Raw genomic sequence first — 15,718 nt, 5'->3', positions numbered from 1 at the left:
TTTCTGATGCTACTGTGAATGGAATTGTTTTCCTGATTTCTCTTTCTATTAGTTCATTGTTAGTGTATAGGAAAGCCACAGATTTCTGTGTGTTAATTTTGTATCCTGCAACTTTGCTGAATTCCGATATTAGTTCTAGTAGTCTTGGAGTGGAGTCTTTAGGGTTTTTTATGTACAACATCATGTCATCTGCAAATAGTGACAGTTTGACTTCTTCTTTACCAATCTGGATTCCTTGTATTTCTTTGTTTTGTCTAATTGCTGTGGCTAGGACCTCCAGTACTATGTTGAATAACAGTGGGGAGAGTGTGTAGGACCATTTTTATTTCTTGCATGGCTGTGGCAAGCTGAGAGGGCATGAAGCAGATTATTCCTTAACAGTGTTTTGATCCTTTCTTCCCTTGAGCCTTCTTGGACACCACCACACAGTCCTATGACAGTTGTTATCAGCAAGTTTTATATTCATAAAATTCGTGTATAATTCCAACTCTTTTAACATTTAACTGAAATAATAAGTCATATTAATAAAAATGAATTACAGATATTTTAGGAAGTGATGAATTTTTTTTCTGTTAAAGGCTGTCTTGTCCAGGAAAAAATGCTCTAATAGAATTTAAGAAGTGGTTATGTGGAAATTGCTGACAATTTACTGTATGAACTAAAATAATATGCTTTGCTTATTAATAAAGGTTAGATATGAATGCCTGGCAGAGGAAATCAAGATAGGAGATTATTACCTGAGGTTACTCTTGGAGGAAGATGAGAATGAAGAAAGTGGTTCAATTAAGAGATCGTAAGCTACTCTTTATATCTTCTCATATTTGTTTTCACTGTTAGTTTCATGGCTAATTCTGTTGTGAACTTTTTTTTTAATATAGGTATGAATTTTTCAATGAGCTCTATCATCGTTTCCTGCTCACCCCAAAAGTAAACATGAAGTGTTTATGTTTACAAGCCCTTGCTATTGTTTATGGGAGATGTCATGAAGAAATAGGAGCTTTTACCGATATAAGATATGTCATTGGAATGTTAGAGAGGGTAAGGATATCATTTAAGGAATTACTATTTGATAGTATAATTGGTGTATGTGTTAAATTTTCAAAACTAAATTTAAATTCTGATTTGATTACATTGTTACTGTAACTTTCTGCATAAGTTTTTATGTAATCTACATTATACTTACTTAAGTATAAGTTAGATGAATAGGAAAATTACTGATGGGTTAGTATTTGTCCATGTCAGTTTATTTTTTTCAGTTGCTGCTTTTGAATGACTTTAGCAACCTATTTGCCAGTCTTTAAGTATGGATGTGCTGGACAGGTGTGTAAAAGAAATAGTGACTTTTAGAGTTACATGTACTTTGGGTTTTCCATTTTGGAAAAATCTTAAATGGTGGGAACATACTAAATTTCAAAGTGTAAAGACAGTGAAAGTTTTTAGAACTGTAACCATAACCAAAGAAACAGAACTTTGTATTAGCAATTTTCTTTTAATTTTAGAAAGTTTATCATTTAACTCTTGATCATTGTTTGGGGAAAGAACAAATTGATCAGTTCATCCATTGTGCAGCTCAAATTTAAGTGTTACCTACTTGTTGCAGTATATACATTTGATTCTTTCATTTGTGTTTCCATTCCTTTTTACTTTTAACAATTGAGAATAATCAGTTAGATTATTCTCTTAGAACTGTTTCACCAATTTTTAAAATAGCCATCAATCCTTGTTTTAATTGCCTTACCTATTAATCATGCTTTTAGATTAGAAAACTGATTCTGAATCAAGTCACAAAACATGCCTAGGAAATAACATAACCTGATGAAAGTCTTTATTGTTTGCTGACACCAGATACACTATTGAATTCTAATTTGTTGTTATTCCTGTGAACCTGAGTGCTAGTGGCATAACATTTGTGTTTTAGGCAGATACATTTTTCCCTATTGTTTGTGTTCATCATACGATTTATGTGAAACATTATTAATCCTTTAGAATTTTTACTTAATTCAAGAGTATCATTTCAGTTTTTGCATGTATTCTTAAAGCTGTAAAAGTAATCTATTTATGACTTTTAATATCTCCCTTTTTAAGAAATTAGACATTGTATAAAATTGTAGAGAATGTAAGACATTATGGAATTGTAATAATTGACAGTCTTCTTTGATTTTCTAAATATATAAAAATAAAAGGTGGCATTATTTCTTGTTTACTTTTGATTTGTCAAGTGATGGTAATAGCTTAATTTATGTTTCTATTCATCACTAAATTCTCTTTTATTTCTATAGTGTACAGATAAACTTGAACGAGATAGGTTGATCCTCTTCCTTAACAAGTTGATCCTTAATAAGGTACAGTATTTTTGCATAACTATGCTATTGTTTCCAAATAAGCTATATGAGTATATAACAAAAGAAAATATGACAGTTTGGGTCAATTATCCAGACATGGTTCTTTTCTTTTAGATCAGAAAGCTCTGTGCTGTTGACTCCTGGAGGGAAACTTTTGCCAAATATTGTATATTCTGTCCTAATATTACAGATACATTAAATTAATGATAATATAATTCTGAATGAAGAATAATGAGGGATGGAATCATTAGCTGATTTTTCTTCAGGGAATCTTTAGGATTAGATTTTAGATAAAATAAATGCTTGACAAAATGGAAAGTTTCTAATTTATCAATGTACATTTTGATGATAAAAAGTAATTTGAAGACATACAACAGTTACTTTTAGCTCTTCATATTTTCTTTAAGACAATAGGTTCATGCTGGTTTCTGACAAGAATTAATAACTAATATAGCATTAATTCAAAATTGGTGTTGCAATGAAGTATGAGCAGGTTTTTAAAAAAATTTTTTTAATACTACTACTTGCTGGGTTTTATTCTTTTAGTAAATGATGCAGATGTTCTAAAATGAAGTATAATTAATAAGTCCTACAAAAATCTAAATTAAAACCTCTAACTTATAAGAAACTGCCAGTTTATAGCTTAAGTTTATAAAAATAAATTGGAACATTAAAAGGTTTTTTTAATATAACACAGTGTACTTCTGATTATAAAATAATCTGTTCATTAACAAAAAGACCTTGGAAAATGCGGTATAACTATAGAATTAGAGAGTTTATTCCTGCTAGGCTTAATTTGTTTATTCACTTTCACTTTGTTTTGCTCAGAATATATTTAAGTAGAAATTCTTAATGTGTTCTCTTTGTAATATCGTTTTGGCCTTTTAACCTTTGTCTAAATTCATGTTCTTGAACACAATGTCCTGAAAATACCAAGTAATCCTAGTTGTGTGTCAATTTTTCCTAAGAGATTCCAAATATTCTCATCTTTGAGAGCCTTTAGGTAGTAGTGCCTATTGGAAACAACAATTTTAGATTATGTAAAAATGTTTTTATCTCCCAGAAAAATGTTAAGGATCTCATGGATTCAAATGGAATTAGAATCCTTGTGGACTTGCTCACCCTTGCACATCTCCATGTAAGCCGAGCTACAGTACCACTGCAAGTATGTATGCTTACTTAGATTTTACAAATTTAAAATTCTTTGATTAAAATTTTAAGATCAAAGAATCATAAAAATCTGAAAATCTGCCAATATAATGTCACTGTGAATCTATTTCTGGAATAATTATTGAAGTATTAATACCTGGGAAATTTAGTTACAAAGAAAAATTGAAATAACCGTAAGAACAGTCCAAAACCGACAGTGATAATCTAATTTTATTTTTCCAATATCTCTTTTGTCTTATAAAGTAACTACATCTCTAATATGGCTTATTTTGAGGCAATATGACCTTTAGGATTTAAACTGAATTACTCAGTTGTGTAACTAGAACTTTAGCATTGACAACCACTGAGAATATACTTTATAGGAATATATACCTTATAGAGGAATCTGGGGCTCTTATTTGAAACTAAACAGTAGGAGAACAGGGCTGTTAAGTCTCTATGGAAAAGCCTCATCTGATACCTAACTTATAGAAGGAATCTATTTTTAGTTCATTGGTGACTTTTTGTGGTGTTACATTTCGTTTTGTTTAATCTCCTTGTGCGAGTTATTGTGTCATTGGATGTTGGCTGAACTGTGAACAAACTGCTATTTGAATATTTAGAAATGGCATTTTCTATTATCAGGTATGAATAATAGTCATAATGCTTGTATAGCATTACAGCGTACCAGTTACTGTTTGGGTAAACATAATATATTATCTCTTTAAATCCCCTAATTTTACAGAGATTAATGGGCCCTCCCATTTTACAGCTGAGAAAATTGAGGAACAAAGAGCATATTGCCCAAGGTCACCTTGACAGCTAGAGTCAAACCCAGAAGTCTTTGCTCTTAATCATTCTGCTGTACCTCTCTTACATGAATCTAACTGAAAGCTTGTAGTTATGAGAGTATTTAAGAACCATGTTAATAAAATACTCTGTAAAAATTCAATCCTAGATTCTCATACATGTTGATGTATGAAATTATAAGAATTATCTGTAGTGAGGGTAGTAGATTTAAAGTAAGTGTTTAAAATCACTAAAAACTTTCCTGTCCTGTAATCATTTAACTTTTGGATCTCAGCTACTTATTCAGAGTTTTGTTGGAGCAAGTTGTTTTCCCTCAGAAGAATTTTAGTGTTTTGAATATTGGTGTTTAAGGTTAATGGTATATGCTGTTTACATATCTATTTGCACTATTTTTTGCTACTAAAATATTAGTAGTGTCTTGAGAATTTATCAGTGATCATTGGGAATGTGGGTATCTTTGAATTTCACTTAGATTGCCAAGGGATTTTAGGAATCCATTTATTTCCAATGAATATTAAAAAGGAAGTAGCTGTTTTGGACTACCAGGTTAGGCATCTATTCCATCATGCTTAAAATGAGATCACTTAAAATTTTAGGTGAGTTTCTAAAGGAATATAAACCCAAGAAAATGGTATGGTGTAACTTTTTATGGCATATACCCCCTTAGATTTCTGCCTTGAAAAACAACTAAATCTTTTTAAAACTTAGAGCAATGTAATCGAAGCTGCTCCAGACATGAAAAGAGAGAGTGAAAAGGAGTGGTACTTTGGCAATGCAGACAAAGAAAGGAGTGGCCCATATGGATTTCACGAGGTATGACTCTTGGAGGAACTTTCTGTGAAGGTCTTATCCTTATGCCCTCCTGCTTAGCACACACAGAGATGTGGAATAATTTAAAACTGTGACTTGAATTACTGTCATCACCTGCCAAGGCTCTGCCATTCCATTTTCCTATGAAGGATTAGATGGCTTGCATGTTAGGGAACCATACACATGCGTGTGCACCCACCCACACATGCACCCACACATACACACAGTCGTGTCTTCAAACCTTTTTGTTTAAAAGTTGTTACAGAGGTGGCAGTTAACATTTTAAATTAATTTTATAAAATAACAATTGCTACCTTAACAATTATGTCAAAGTAGAATGCTTCTGTGTGGGATGAACAAGTAAGTTTTAATATGCAGTCTGAAATTCATTGAAAATTCTGAAATATATGGTCCAAAGAGTTTCTGTTTTAATAGTGCTGAAATTTGATCCTGCCCTCCCATTCTCAGCCTCCCAGGCTCAGTTGGAATTTAGCCAAAAATAGTTCTATAGAAGACCAGGCCTTCTGCTTATATATCATTTGTTCATTTTACATTCTACCTACATTTATTATTATTTCTGGTGTTCCTTATGCTCTATAGGTTGGTCAACTAAATGATTATTTTCTTAATTAGTAGCCAAATTTGGGTTCCTGAAGGTCTGTCAACAAAAGCCTATCATTTTGTCAATAGTGAACTCCTCTTACGTTCATTTTATAGCTTAGTGTATTTACTGTGAAAGAGAGAAAATACTAGTTAAACTTCTCATTTTGCTTTATCTATGTGTTTTTTATAATGATGCCTTCCATTCATTTAGATGCAAGAATTGTGGACCAAAGGAATGTTAAATGCAAAAACCAGGTGCTGGGCTCAAGGCATGGATGGATGGCGACCACTCCAGGCAATACCCCAGCTTAAATGGTGTCTGTTAGCCAGTGGACAGGCTGTACTAAATGAAACTGACCTTGCTACCCTTATATTGAACATGTTGATCACAATGTGTGGATATTTCCCAAGCAGGTAAAATGTAATTGAACATTTCCATGGTTAACAGGGACTAAAACATTGTCATCTTCTCATCTGTATGGGTGCTTCCTTAGTAATGGTATGGGGACTTCTGTGGTGATTAGAGCAAAGTTGTTTCATTTGTGGCCTTGGAGAAATAATGCTTTAAACGTTGGAGCTTTTTGAAACAGACGTAAGGAAATAATTTGCAAATCATGATAAAGTAGCTAAAAAGCAGCTTTTTCTGGGAGACTTCAAACATTAAAAAATTGAGGCTTGCTAAGTACACTCTAGTAACAGTATCAGTTGGTCACAATCATGTGAATCAGATATGAACATTTTGACAAACAGACTGCAGTACCAGACAGTTGTGCCAACCCCTGATCTATCAGCTTGGCCACTCCTGGTATTGAATGTGAATCTAGGTTCACAACTTGCCTTCTTGACTAGTGAAAGTAAGAATTTGTTACCACTGACAATTGTAATTATAACCCTTGTATGGAACTTCCGATCTTTATAAAATATTTGCATATATGTAATTTTGTTGTATTACTATGCTAAAGATATTCTGTGGTGGAAATTATTGAGAAATTGTCAATTTATGTAACACTTGAGGCTTTTGTGGTTCCATTTCTGTTTAAAATTCAGATCAGACCTAAAACCATACAATTAATATTTAGAAGTAATGTAGCATTAAAATTAAGGCTCCCCTTGGAAAATACGGAGAGTAGTTACAGTGAAGTTGAAGTTACAGGACAAAGATTGATTTGCCCTCTGGGGGGAAGTATCCACTGACAGTGTGTTGGACAACACCAAGTTTAATCAATTAAACAAGAGTCTTTGGCTCTTCTAGGGTACTGTTTTTCAAGGAAATCTTATGGAAGGAAATGAAGTCAAATTAAGCAGCCAAGTAGATTTAAACCAAAATACCTAATCATGTTCCCAGCTGTATGAGAGCTTAGTCTTCATTAACAAAAAAGTAAGGTAAACATGCTTCATGCCTAGTAGAATGTCATATGCTCTGAACTTAATAAGTATATTAAATGTTGACCTTAGAAAATATTTTCTAGGGACCAAGATAATGCCATCATTCGGCCTTTACCCAGAGTGAAAAGACTGCTGTCAGACAGCGCTTGCCTTCCTCATGTTATCCAGGTGAGTTACTTTCACGTTGCCAAATTAGGAACAATATTTTAAGAATCATTTTCCCTTAATTTTATTATAAGTCCCTTAATTTTATTATAAAATATTATAATTTTATTATAATTTTATTATAAGTATATATATATATATATATATATATATATATATATATATATATACATTTCTTTTGTTGGAGTCTAAAATATTTCAACAAGCCTGAATTTTGAATTACATTTATTCACATGCTCCTAATTACTTTGATTTTCTGAATATACTGTGGAGGATTATGTATCCAAGAGCCTAAACATGGGAAGCCTCCAGACACCAGAATTATTGTCAAAAGGTTTTATTTATTGTCCATTCTTGAAATCACACCACTGTAGTAACTAAATGTAGTTGTGGTACAGATTGATGTTAGAACTGCTGGGAAGCACACCAGTAGGCCACAGGTGTGGACATAATAATCCTAAGAAATAATCCTAGTAGTCTTGCCAGCCTTGCCTCAGCATTTGACTCTTTTCAGTTACATGTTTTCCTGGATAGCAACTGATCCAAAGTATTGAATGGGAACTGCGTGGGATATACAAAAGTATCTTTTTTTCCCCTCATCATTCTGCTCCTTTAGGTACTAAACTACTAAACTTACGATTAGCATAAACCCCAAATACATCAGGTCCCATAGATTTCAGGTCAGTGTTTACCATCTGTCTATTGATTATGCTGTTGCCAAATTATTTTTCTATAGTAACCACATATGGCATGACTTTAAAATATATGCCAATTACTTGTGCCATTTGTACTTGTCTGTTGTGCATTGGTGTGAAGAGAGGAGAATTACTCAGTTTGTGTATTTATGTTCATAGATACATAAGTGCCTGTGTAAGTCACTGCTAATGAAAGACTTCTGAATATAACAATGACAGTTCCCTGTCAAGTTTTCCTTTGCTTCGTGCCAACCTCATTGTTTAAGCATATCAGCATTTAAAGTTTATATGGTTTTCTGTTGTGGACCTTTCTGTTCAGATGCTTAAATGAAAAAGCACAGCTTGTGTTTGTTGAGGGCTTTGTGGCTGCCTGTGTGAGGTGGGGTACGAGGAGAGAGGTTTGTTTTCTATTCTGGACCCTCTCTACATGTGGATAAAAGACTGCCTAGAAAATCTCTCTCTCCCAAACATTTTTCCAGGATTTAGGAAACTGAAACAAGAAATGTAAATGCAAATGCTGTTGAATTTCAGACCAGCAAAGCATGACTGAAAAGCTTTTGAGACGTGATCAGTGTAACATAAAATCTTTGTGGGAGAAATATACTTTTTTGATTTACCAAAAATTTTTAGTATTATCTTAGTGATTAAAATGCTTAAAGAGAAGAATTTTATTGATAAATCTAGGTGTTTTTAACAGTATATGCCTCCTGAATTTTTTTACTGAGTTCAAAAACTTTCTTAGGAGTTATTACTGTTTCTCCTTAATTTTACTTATTTTTCTATATCCTGGGAGACCTTAATCTTGCCAAGCACAGGTAGGCAACTGTAGAAGTTTTCAGGAACATCTTATCTACATTGGTTAGAACAGATTTCTGTACTTCATTTGACTTTTAGAGCAAACATTAGTTTTACCATTTGATAGAGCTTCAGAATTTTTAGAGAGTTCTAAGATACAGTGAGTGAATGTCCTAGGTTTTCTGGTATAGTCATAATTGCAGATATTCTGGGTTTTTGCCTGCTAATTCCCATATTTCTGCTAAAGTGATGTCAAGTCTTAAACTACAACTGCCATTAACACTAGGAAATATTTGGTGTTGCTGTATCTCAGTTTTTCCTTCATAAAATATGTCATAATACTACACACTTAATCTAAATACTTCTTTAAACAGATAAGACAACAAAACAGAGAGAAATTTAAAGTATTTACTTAAAGACATGTGGCTATTCAGTCTTACATCTATCTGAGTCTAGAACTGTGACTTCCTAATCTGAGCTAGCATTGACTGACTCTTGTTATTGTGATTACATTTTTACTGGTAGCATTTGACCCAAAACGGGCTTCTTTGGAAGTGTTTATTGAAAATTGAAATGCCACTTTTATTAAGAAAAAGATTAACTAAATTTCTTTACCAAGTGTTCGTTCATAGCATCTATAGATTTTTGTTAGCCCAGATTCATTACAGTGGTTCCTGAGTTTCCCTTTAGGGAAAAATTTTAGCTCACATCTTTTGGTACTTTCTAATAGAACTACTAACTAACTGTTACCTCTTACCTTCTGCCTGCAATTTTAGTGCTGTTTCACTGATAACTGTTGTCTGCTTTGCTGCTTTGGTTCTCATGTAGTCTTCAGGGAATGTGTCCCATCAGCTCAACCAAAACTAACCTGCACAAGAAACAATTTTACCTATGTTCATGACAAAACTTCAGGCACTTTTGAACCTTTTCTGAATAAGTTTTGATCAGTTCTCAGTATTTTACCTTTTTTGAATTAAATGTTACAAAATGAATCACTTTTCAGATCTTTTGAATTTGCTAGGCAGGATTACTGAATCAGATTTTTTATTTTGTGATTTACTCTGAATATAAGAAACTATAATCTCAGCACATGAACATGTAAGCCTAAAATAAATGGCAATATTAGTTTTTCTACAACCAAGTAACAAACATTTTATTTCTTCTTTTAGCTACTGCTTACCTTTGACCCTATTCTTGTTGAGAAGGTTGCGATTTTGTTAAACCATATCATGCAAGATAATCCACAGTTACCTCGTCTTTATCTTAGTGGAGTATTTTTCTTTATCATGATGTATACAGGTTCCAATGTGCTTCCTGTTGCTCGGTAAGAACTTTATTGGTAACCTATTTAAAATTATTGCTTGAACTGTACATGGGCAGATTTTTTTAAATTGACTTTTTGTGTGTGTCTGAGTATGTCATTGCTTTTATTAAATTTTCCATTGTAAAAACTGTTAACTATGTGTCTCAAAATTTGGAAATTAGATTAATAGGGAAAAACAGTTGCTCAGATTTACTCTACCACATCTAACTTAAGAATTTTGTCATTATCTAATATATTAATATATGTATTTAATGTAACTATATTCATATTGATCAGGCATTTTACATTTTGCTTCTTAAAATTGGGTCATTTTTCATAACCTAAGTATGACCATACTTTAAAAATCTTTCTAATTCATTTATGTTCTTGCCTTAATTAGAAATTAACCAATTTGGGAATATGGATTTACAAATTGCCTTTTATTATAAATAAAAAAATTTGACCTTTAGAAAACTTAGATTACTAAATCCCAATCAGTTCCTATATCTAAAAGGTAACTTATTTTTTTTTCTAGATTTTTGAAGTATACACATACTAAACAAGCTTTCAAATCAGAGGAGGTAAGCAGGTTAATCATCTGAGTGCATAACTTAACACTGGGTAAGCTGTCTCGGCACTAAGGTTAACTGAACTATGTATGTTTGCTAGATTATAAGCACTGAGGGTAAATACTGTTTTATCCATTTTTTAACTTTCCTTTAGGTACCTGTATATAGAAAGTCTAAGCTAATATATATTTTTTTATGAAAATAAATGTTACCCATGGAATTAATATTGAAATTGTAGATTTGAATTATAACTGATATCGTTGTTTATATAACTTGTTCCCTTTGTGTAAAATGTAGATTAGTAATTTTCATAAATGATTGATTATAAACCTAAATCTCAAACAGTTAAAATTCAGTAAGACAGTCTTCTTTTTGCTCAGATCCCAGGGTGGCAGAAGTCCTAGTTTCTTTTTTGAAGCTACTTAAATTTTCAGATACCCTCCAGTGTTCTTGCAGTTCTACTGAGGAAGAAAAGTAGGAATCCAAAAAAAAATGAGGCTTATCCAGGTAGCTTTAAAAACTTGAAACTTTATACCTGCATTGTACAGAGAGGTTTATTACCAAAATGTAATTGAAGGATGTTTCAAATTTTATTAGGGTTTTCATAGACCATTGATATTCAGATTTTATGGAGAGCAGAAAAGTAAACCCAGACCAGGCCACTGTTCAGGACACTAACCAAGGAATGTTATATACCACTTTCACAGTGGGCGCCAGACCCAACCTGCATTTTTTATGGGGCTGGCAGTAAAGCCCTGGAAAATAATCTGTCTAATATTAAAGTGATGCCATGGCAGTATAATTTCCACAGCTTTATACAAGTAGAAAGAGTATTAAAAAATTTTTTTCTAATGCTGTCATCTTAATGTAGCATTAGGCATTTCTGGCATTTCTCTTTTTCACTGTGTAGTTACACATATGTAGTCTTACTTTCAGATTTCATAATATGAGAAACTGTTCACATCATTTTACTTAATACTGAGTAATTACAGCAAAATCATGTTTGTTGATAGCAGAACTGTGGATATAGAAATTACCAAATAGAAGTATTCTATAGTATTCTAAAGAATAGGATGAGCAATTCTTAACCCAAACGTTTATGGATTTTATTAACAAAAACTCTGAAAATATTCACTGTGTCATTTGTCTTTGCACTAAGTGGGTTTGGGTTTCCCCCCACCAGATTCTAGAGAAATAAAACATTCTTAAGTAGCCTACAAGGAAATAGAAAAATCTTTATAGTCTTTAGGATTTTGTTTCCATCAAGTAAAGAAATGAGTTTAAAAATTTTGTATGATAAAGTATGTTCATTACCGATTCCATTTGGCCAGCCAGAGCCTATAAAGTGCTTAATACAGTTAATTACTTTGAATACTAATGTTCCGTCTAAATCCTAGCCATACATTTAGGAGGACAAATCTCTTTAAGATCTTGATTTTCAGGACTTGTTTAAAAAAAAAAAAAAAGCAGGTGCACGTAGGAACTGCAGCCAACACTGTAACACAGAAAAATTGCTGTAAATCTTTGCAGAATTTTCCTTGTGTTGTTCAATACTGTTGCACGTGGTCCAAGGCTGGTAGACCTAAGTAGTATTGGCAGTACCTGACAGCTGAGGAGGTTAATTCTGCTGCAGGCCTTGAAGGTTCCTCTTGCAGCTCGTGCCAAGCCAGTTTATACCACAGACCTTCCACTTCACAGTTTGCTCTATTTCATCTAAATTTCCAAAGCATAAAAGTAATTTGTTCTTAAATATTTTATTTTTTAAAATATTCTCTAACCCCAATTCATGTGTTAGAAAACTAAAAGATAAGTTTAGTGTTTCTGTGTTTTATTTTGTTTTAAAGACAAAAGGACAAGATGTTTTTCAGAGAAGTATACTTGGGCACATTCTACCAGAAGCAATGGTTTGTTACTTAGAAAATTATGAACCTGAAAAATTTTCTGAGATTTTTCTGGGAGAATTTGATACTCCAGAAGCAATCTGGAGCAGCGAAATGAGGTAAATAGCCAGTCGATTGTATTTTATACTCGGAAACTTTGCTTGTTGTCTGGTTTGACTTCTGTTAAAATAAACGGCTTTCCCTAGTTGTATAATCTAAAGTAGTCATTGGTGCCATCTCAAGTGATAGATTTTGACAAGGCTGCAAGCTGCTTGTATTCTGACATGATTTAACAAATAGAGTTTTATATAAGGGAGGGCAGGGATCCTATTACCACCGGTGCTTCTTCAATCTGTCTATAGAACTGTTAAAATTTTAGGCAATGAACTAATATGTATGTAAGGAATACATAGGGCTAAAAATCGAGACACACTTCCTAGGTATTTGGAAATGGAACTGACTCCACTAATTAAAAACTGCTCACATAGATACCCACTGTCATTGGAGAATGAGGGCTCCCTAGCCAGCACATTTTGACCTTAATCTGGAGGTTAGCTTTCCTAAAAGATACCCTTATTAGGAGGGGAGTGCCATAGGAAAAGCTTGTGAAAAACCAAGGAAAAGGAGAGGCCCACCAGCAGATGTCGGTGTCCGAACAGGCCCTGTCCAAGCAGGACACGGCACTTATAGCTGCCTTGTCAGGGCCGCTGCCCCTTTGTGGAGAGCCCCTCGGTCCTCCCAGCCGGATGGCAGTCGGCCTTCCCAGGTAGCTGCTCTCCTTTCCCGGACTTCACACTCTCAGTGCCACCTGCTGGTTGTTCTCTATGTAATATTTTTCTCTTGAGATTGGTTAATATAAGTCCTCCATTTAAAAATGTAATTTTTTATATATTTAACAAATCAAGTTTCTGCTCAGTCGAGGCCAGAGCCAGATTGTTAATTAAAATAAATGCCACGTAGTGAGCTTTTTTGGGGTAATAGCATACTTGAGTTCCCCAACTATGCGCTCATACATGTAGATTCTGTGATGTTTGACCTTTTAATGACTGTTTTTTCAGTAGGAATGACTGGGAATATCAGTCTTTCTCTACGATCACTTTATAGATAAGTATTGAATATTTTCACACAGTAAATTTAGAATGCCCTGAATCACACATTCTTACAAGCACTCATTTTAGGCCAGTAATTGAGTTACTGCAAAGAAGACCCATGTAATTGTTTTACATGATTACTTAACCATTTTTTGCATGTAATTATTTGCATGATTACTTAACCGTCTTTTTTAAACTAGAATAATCCCTTCCTAATGTTTGGAGGTTTTTATAATTGTAGGCGCCTCATGATAGAGAAGATTGCTGCTCATCTTGCTGACTTCACACCTCGTCTTCAGAGTAACACCAGAGCACTTTATCAGTATTGTCCCATCCCAGTAATCAATTATCCACAACTAGAAAATGAACTCTTTTGTAATATTTATTACCTCAAACAACTTTGTGATACACTCCGGTTTCCAGATTGGCCAATTAAAGACCCAGTAAGTTAACAGATTAATTTGTGCCTTCTTAAACCATAAAAATAGCTGCTAATCTCTTCCAGGTATTTCCTTCTTCTGTAATAAGAAGAATAATAGCTTCCTTAGGTGTATTCCCTCTTACTTAAGGACCACATAACTCTGAATACAGTTCAGTGTGTTTGGGTAAGCCCCAAATTGAGAGGTAATTTTTTGAGGGAGTTACAAAGAATTTAACAATATTTTTGTGACAAAAATGTAACAAACTTAATTTCGTGTATGTAACAGAATTATATGTTATAATAGCTTGGTGGAAGCTTGTCTTTATAGCAGATTGTTTAAGCTCACAGATATTGGAATTTGGGAATCTGGGATTGAGTCTCACTGTGGCCATTAACAGTTCTATATAACATTTGGTATATTGTTGGATTTCTCAGCCTCTGGTTATAGGAATGGTATTAATACTACTACAGTAGCAGTTATTTCATCTGGTGGGTGGGAAGATTAGGTGAGAATTCACATTAAGAAACAGCATAATTCCTGGCATGCACGGGAGCCAGTAAGTGTGATCTGCTCATTTGTACAGTAGTATCTGTTGTCTGCCTGTGCACAGTGGCACTGGGACCCCTCCACCTTGAGCCCTGGGATTGCTATTGGATGCTTGGAATAAAGCAGGCCTGCATGCCCATGTTGACCTCTTACTGTAGCAGAGATTATACCATTATCCTTACCACTTCAATATTTCAGAACAATTGCCATTTGTACCCCCTCTTCACAGTGCTGTGACCAAATGAAAGCGGGTAGTCTCTGCTGATTGTTCTGGATTCAGCATGAGATAGGGTATGGGCTTTTTACTCAGACCCATCACCTACAACTGGGAAACATGCAGTTCTCTGTCAGAATCTCACTGTTTTCATGTATTACTGAAATTTTTTGCAAGAATTAAATCTGCTAGTCTATAAAACACCTAGCTCCTTGGCACATAGGCTTGCAGACTCCCTAGTTTTTCACTACCCCTTACATTTGTTTGAATGCCAGGATGCCACTATGTTAGAGCACCTTGAGAACCATGCTACCATGTACTGCTTGCTTTCTTACAACAGTGTATCATCTGATTTCAGAGTTTTCTGTACTTTATGAACATTCCTTTAAAAATTAAGAGTAGAGACAAAATTTGGCAGAGAATAAAAATTTTCCCTAAAAAGTAGAGGTAGATAGCCCTGTAACAAATATCTAGCTGCCTAACTTCAGTATTGCTAAAAAGGTGATTTTGGTTATTTGTATTTCAGAAAGCTGTTAGTTGGATAGGCTAGAAATGTTGGTTTAAAAAAATACAGCACAAAAATTCTATAACTCAAAAATCATATTTTGAAGTAGCTTTACTTTAATAGATTTAAATTTTAATATCTGTCATTAAGGTTAAGCTTCTAAAAGATACTCTTGATGCCTGGAAGAAGGAGGTGGAAAAGAAGCCACCTACGATGTCAATAGATGATGCTTATGAAGTGCTTAATCTCCCTCAAGGACAGGGGCTGTGAGTTCTTTTCAGTATTTCAATAGTAAATGTCTGCCTTGTCTTAAAATATTAATATCAAAGACTAAATTAACATACCAACCATTTAACCATTTTTTGCCTATTATTCATTATATACACCTGTGAAAATATCCAGGTGGAACTATATCCATGTGATTTTTATTTAT

General features: G+C 33.6%; 1 protein-coding gene across 3 annotated transcripts in view; it reads left to right on the top strand.

Annotated features, from left to right (window-relative positions):
- DNAJC13 (DnaJ heat shock protein family (Hsp40) member C13) overlaps positions 1 to 15,718 on the top strand; it is a 132,444-nt gene that overhangs the window by 68,401 nt on the left and 48,325 nt on the right. For all 3 annotated transcript variants that reach the window (XR_012129496.1, XM_073232290.1, XM_073232291.1), the window contains exons 23-34: positions 690 to 793; positions 879 to 1,038; positions 2,280 to 2,342; positions 3,406 to 3,507; positions 5,010 to 5,114; positions 5,926 to 6,128; positions 7,184 to 7,268; positions 9,925 to 10,079; positions 10,594 to 10,639; positions 12,472 to 12,626; positions 13,840 to 14,041; positions 15,436 to 15,551. Coding sequence is in view for 2 of the 3 variants with exons in the window: in XM_073232290.1 (XP_073088391.1) it covers positions 690 to 793; positions 879 to 1,038; positions 2,280 to 2,342; positions 3,406 to 3,507; positions 5,010 to 5,114; positions 5,926 to 6,128; positions 7,184 to 7,268; positions 9,925 to 10,079; positions 10,594 to 10,639; positions 12,472 to 12,626; positions 13,840 to 14,041; positions 15,436 to 15,551 (1,496 nt within the window). In the remaining variant the exon portion in view is untranslated. The remainder of the gene's footprint in view (positions 1 to 689; positions 794 to 878; positions 1,039 to 2,279; positions 2,343 to 3,405; positions 3,508 to 5,009; positions 5,115 to 5,925; positions 6,129 to 7,183; positions 7,269 to 9,924; positions 10,080 to 10,593; positions 10,640 to 12,471; positions 12,627 to 13,839; positions 14,042 to 15,435; positions 15,552 to 15,718) is intronic.

The sequence above is a fragment of the Manis javanica genome, chromosome 3, assembly GCF_040802235.1.
Source record: "Manis javanica isolate MJ-LG chromosome 3, MJ_LKY, whole genome shotgun sequence".
In the NCBI taxonomy this organism is placed as follows: domain Eukaryota; kingdom Metazoa; phylum Chordata; class Mammalia; order Pholidota; family Manidae; genus Manis; species Manis javanica.
Note: the sequence above shows the minus strand (reverse complement) of the source record. Positions and strands in the feature narration are given on the sequence as shown.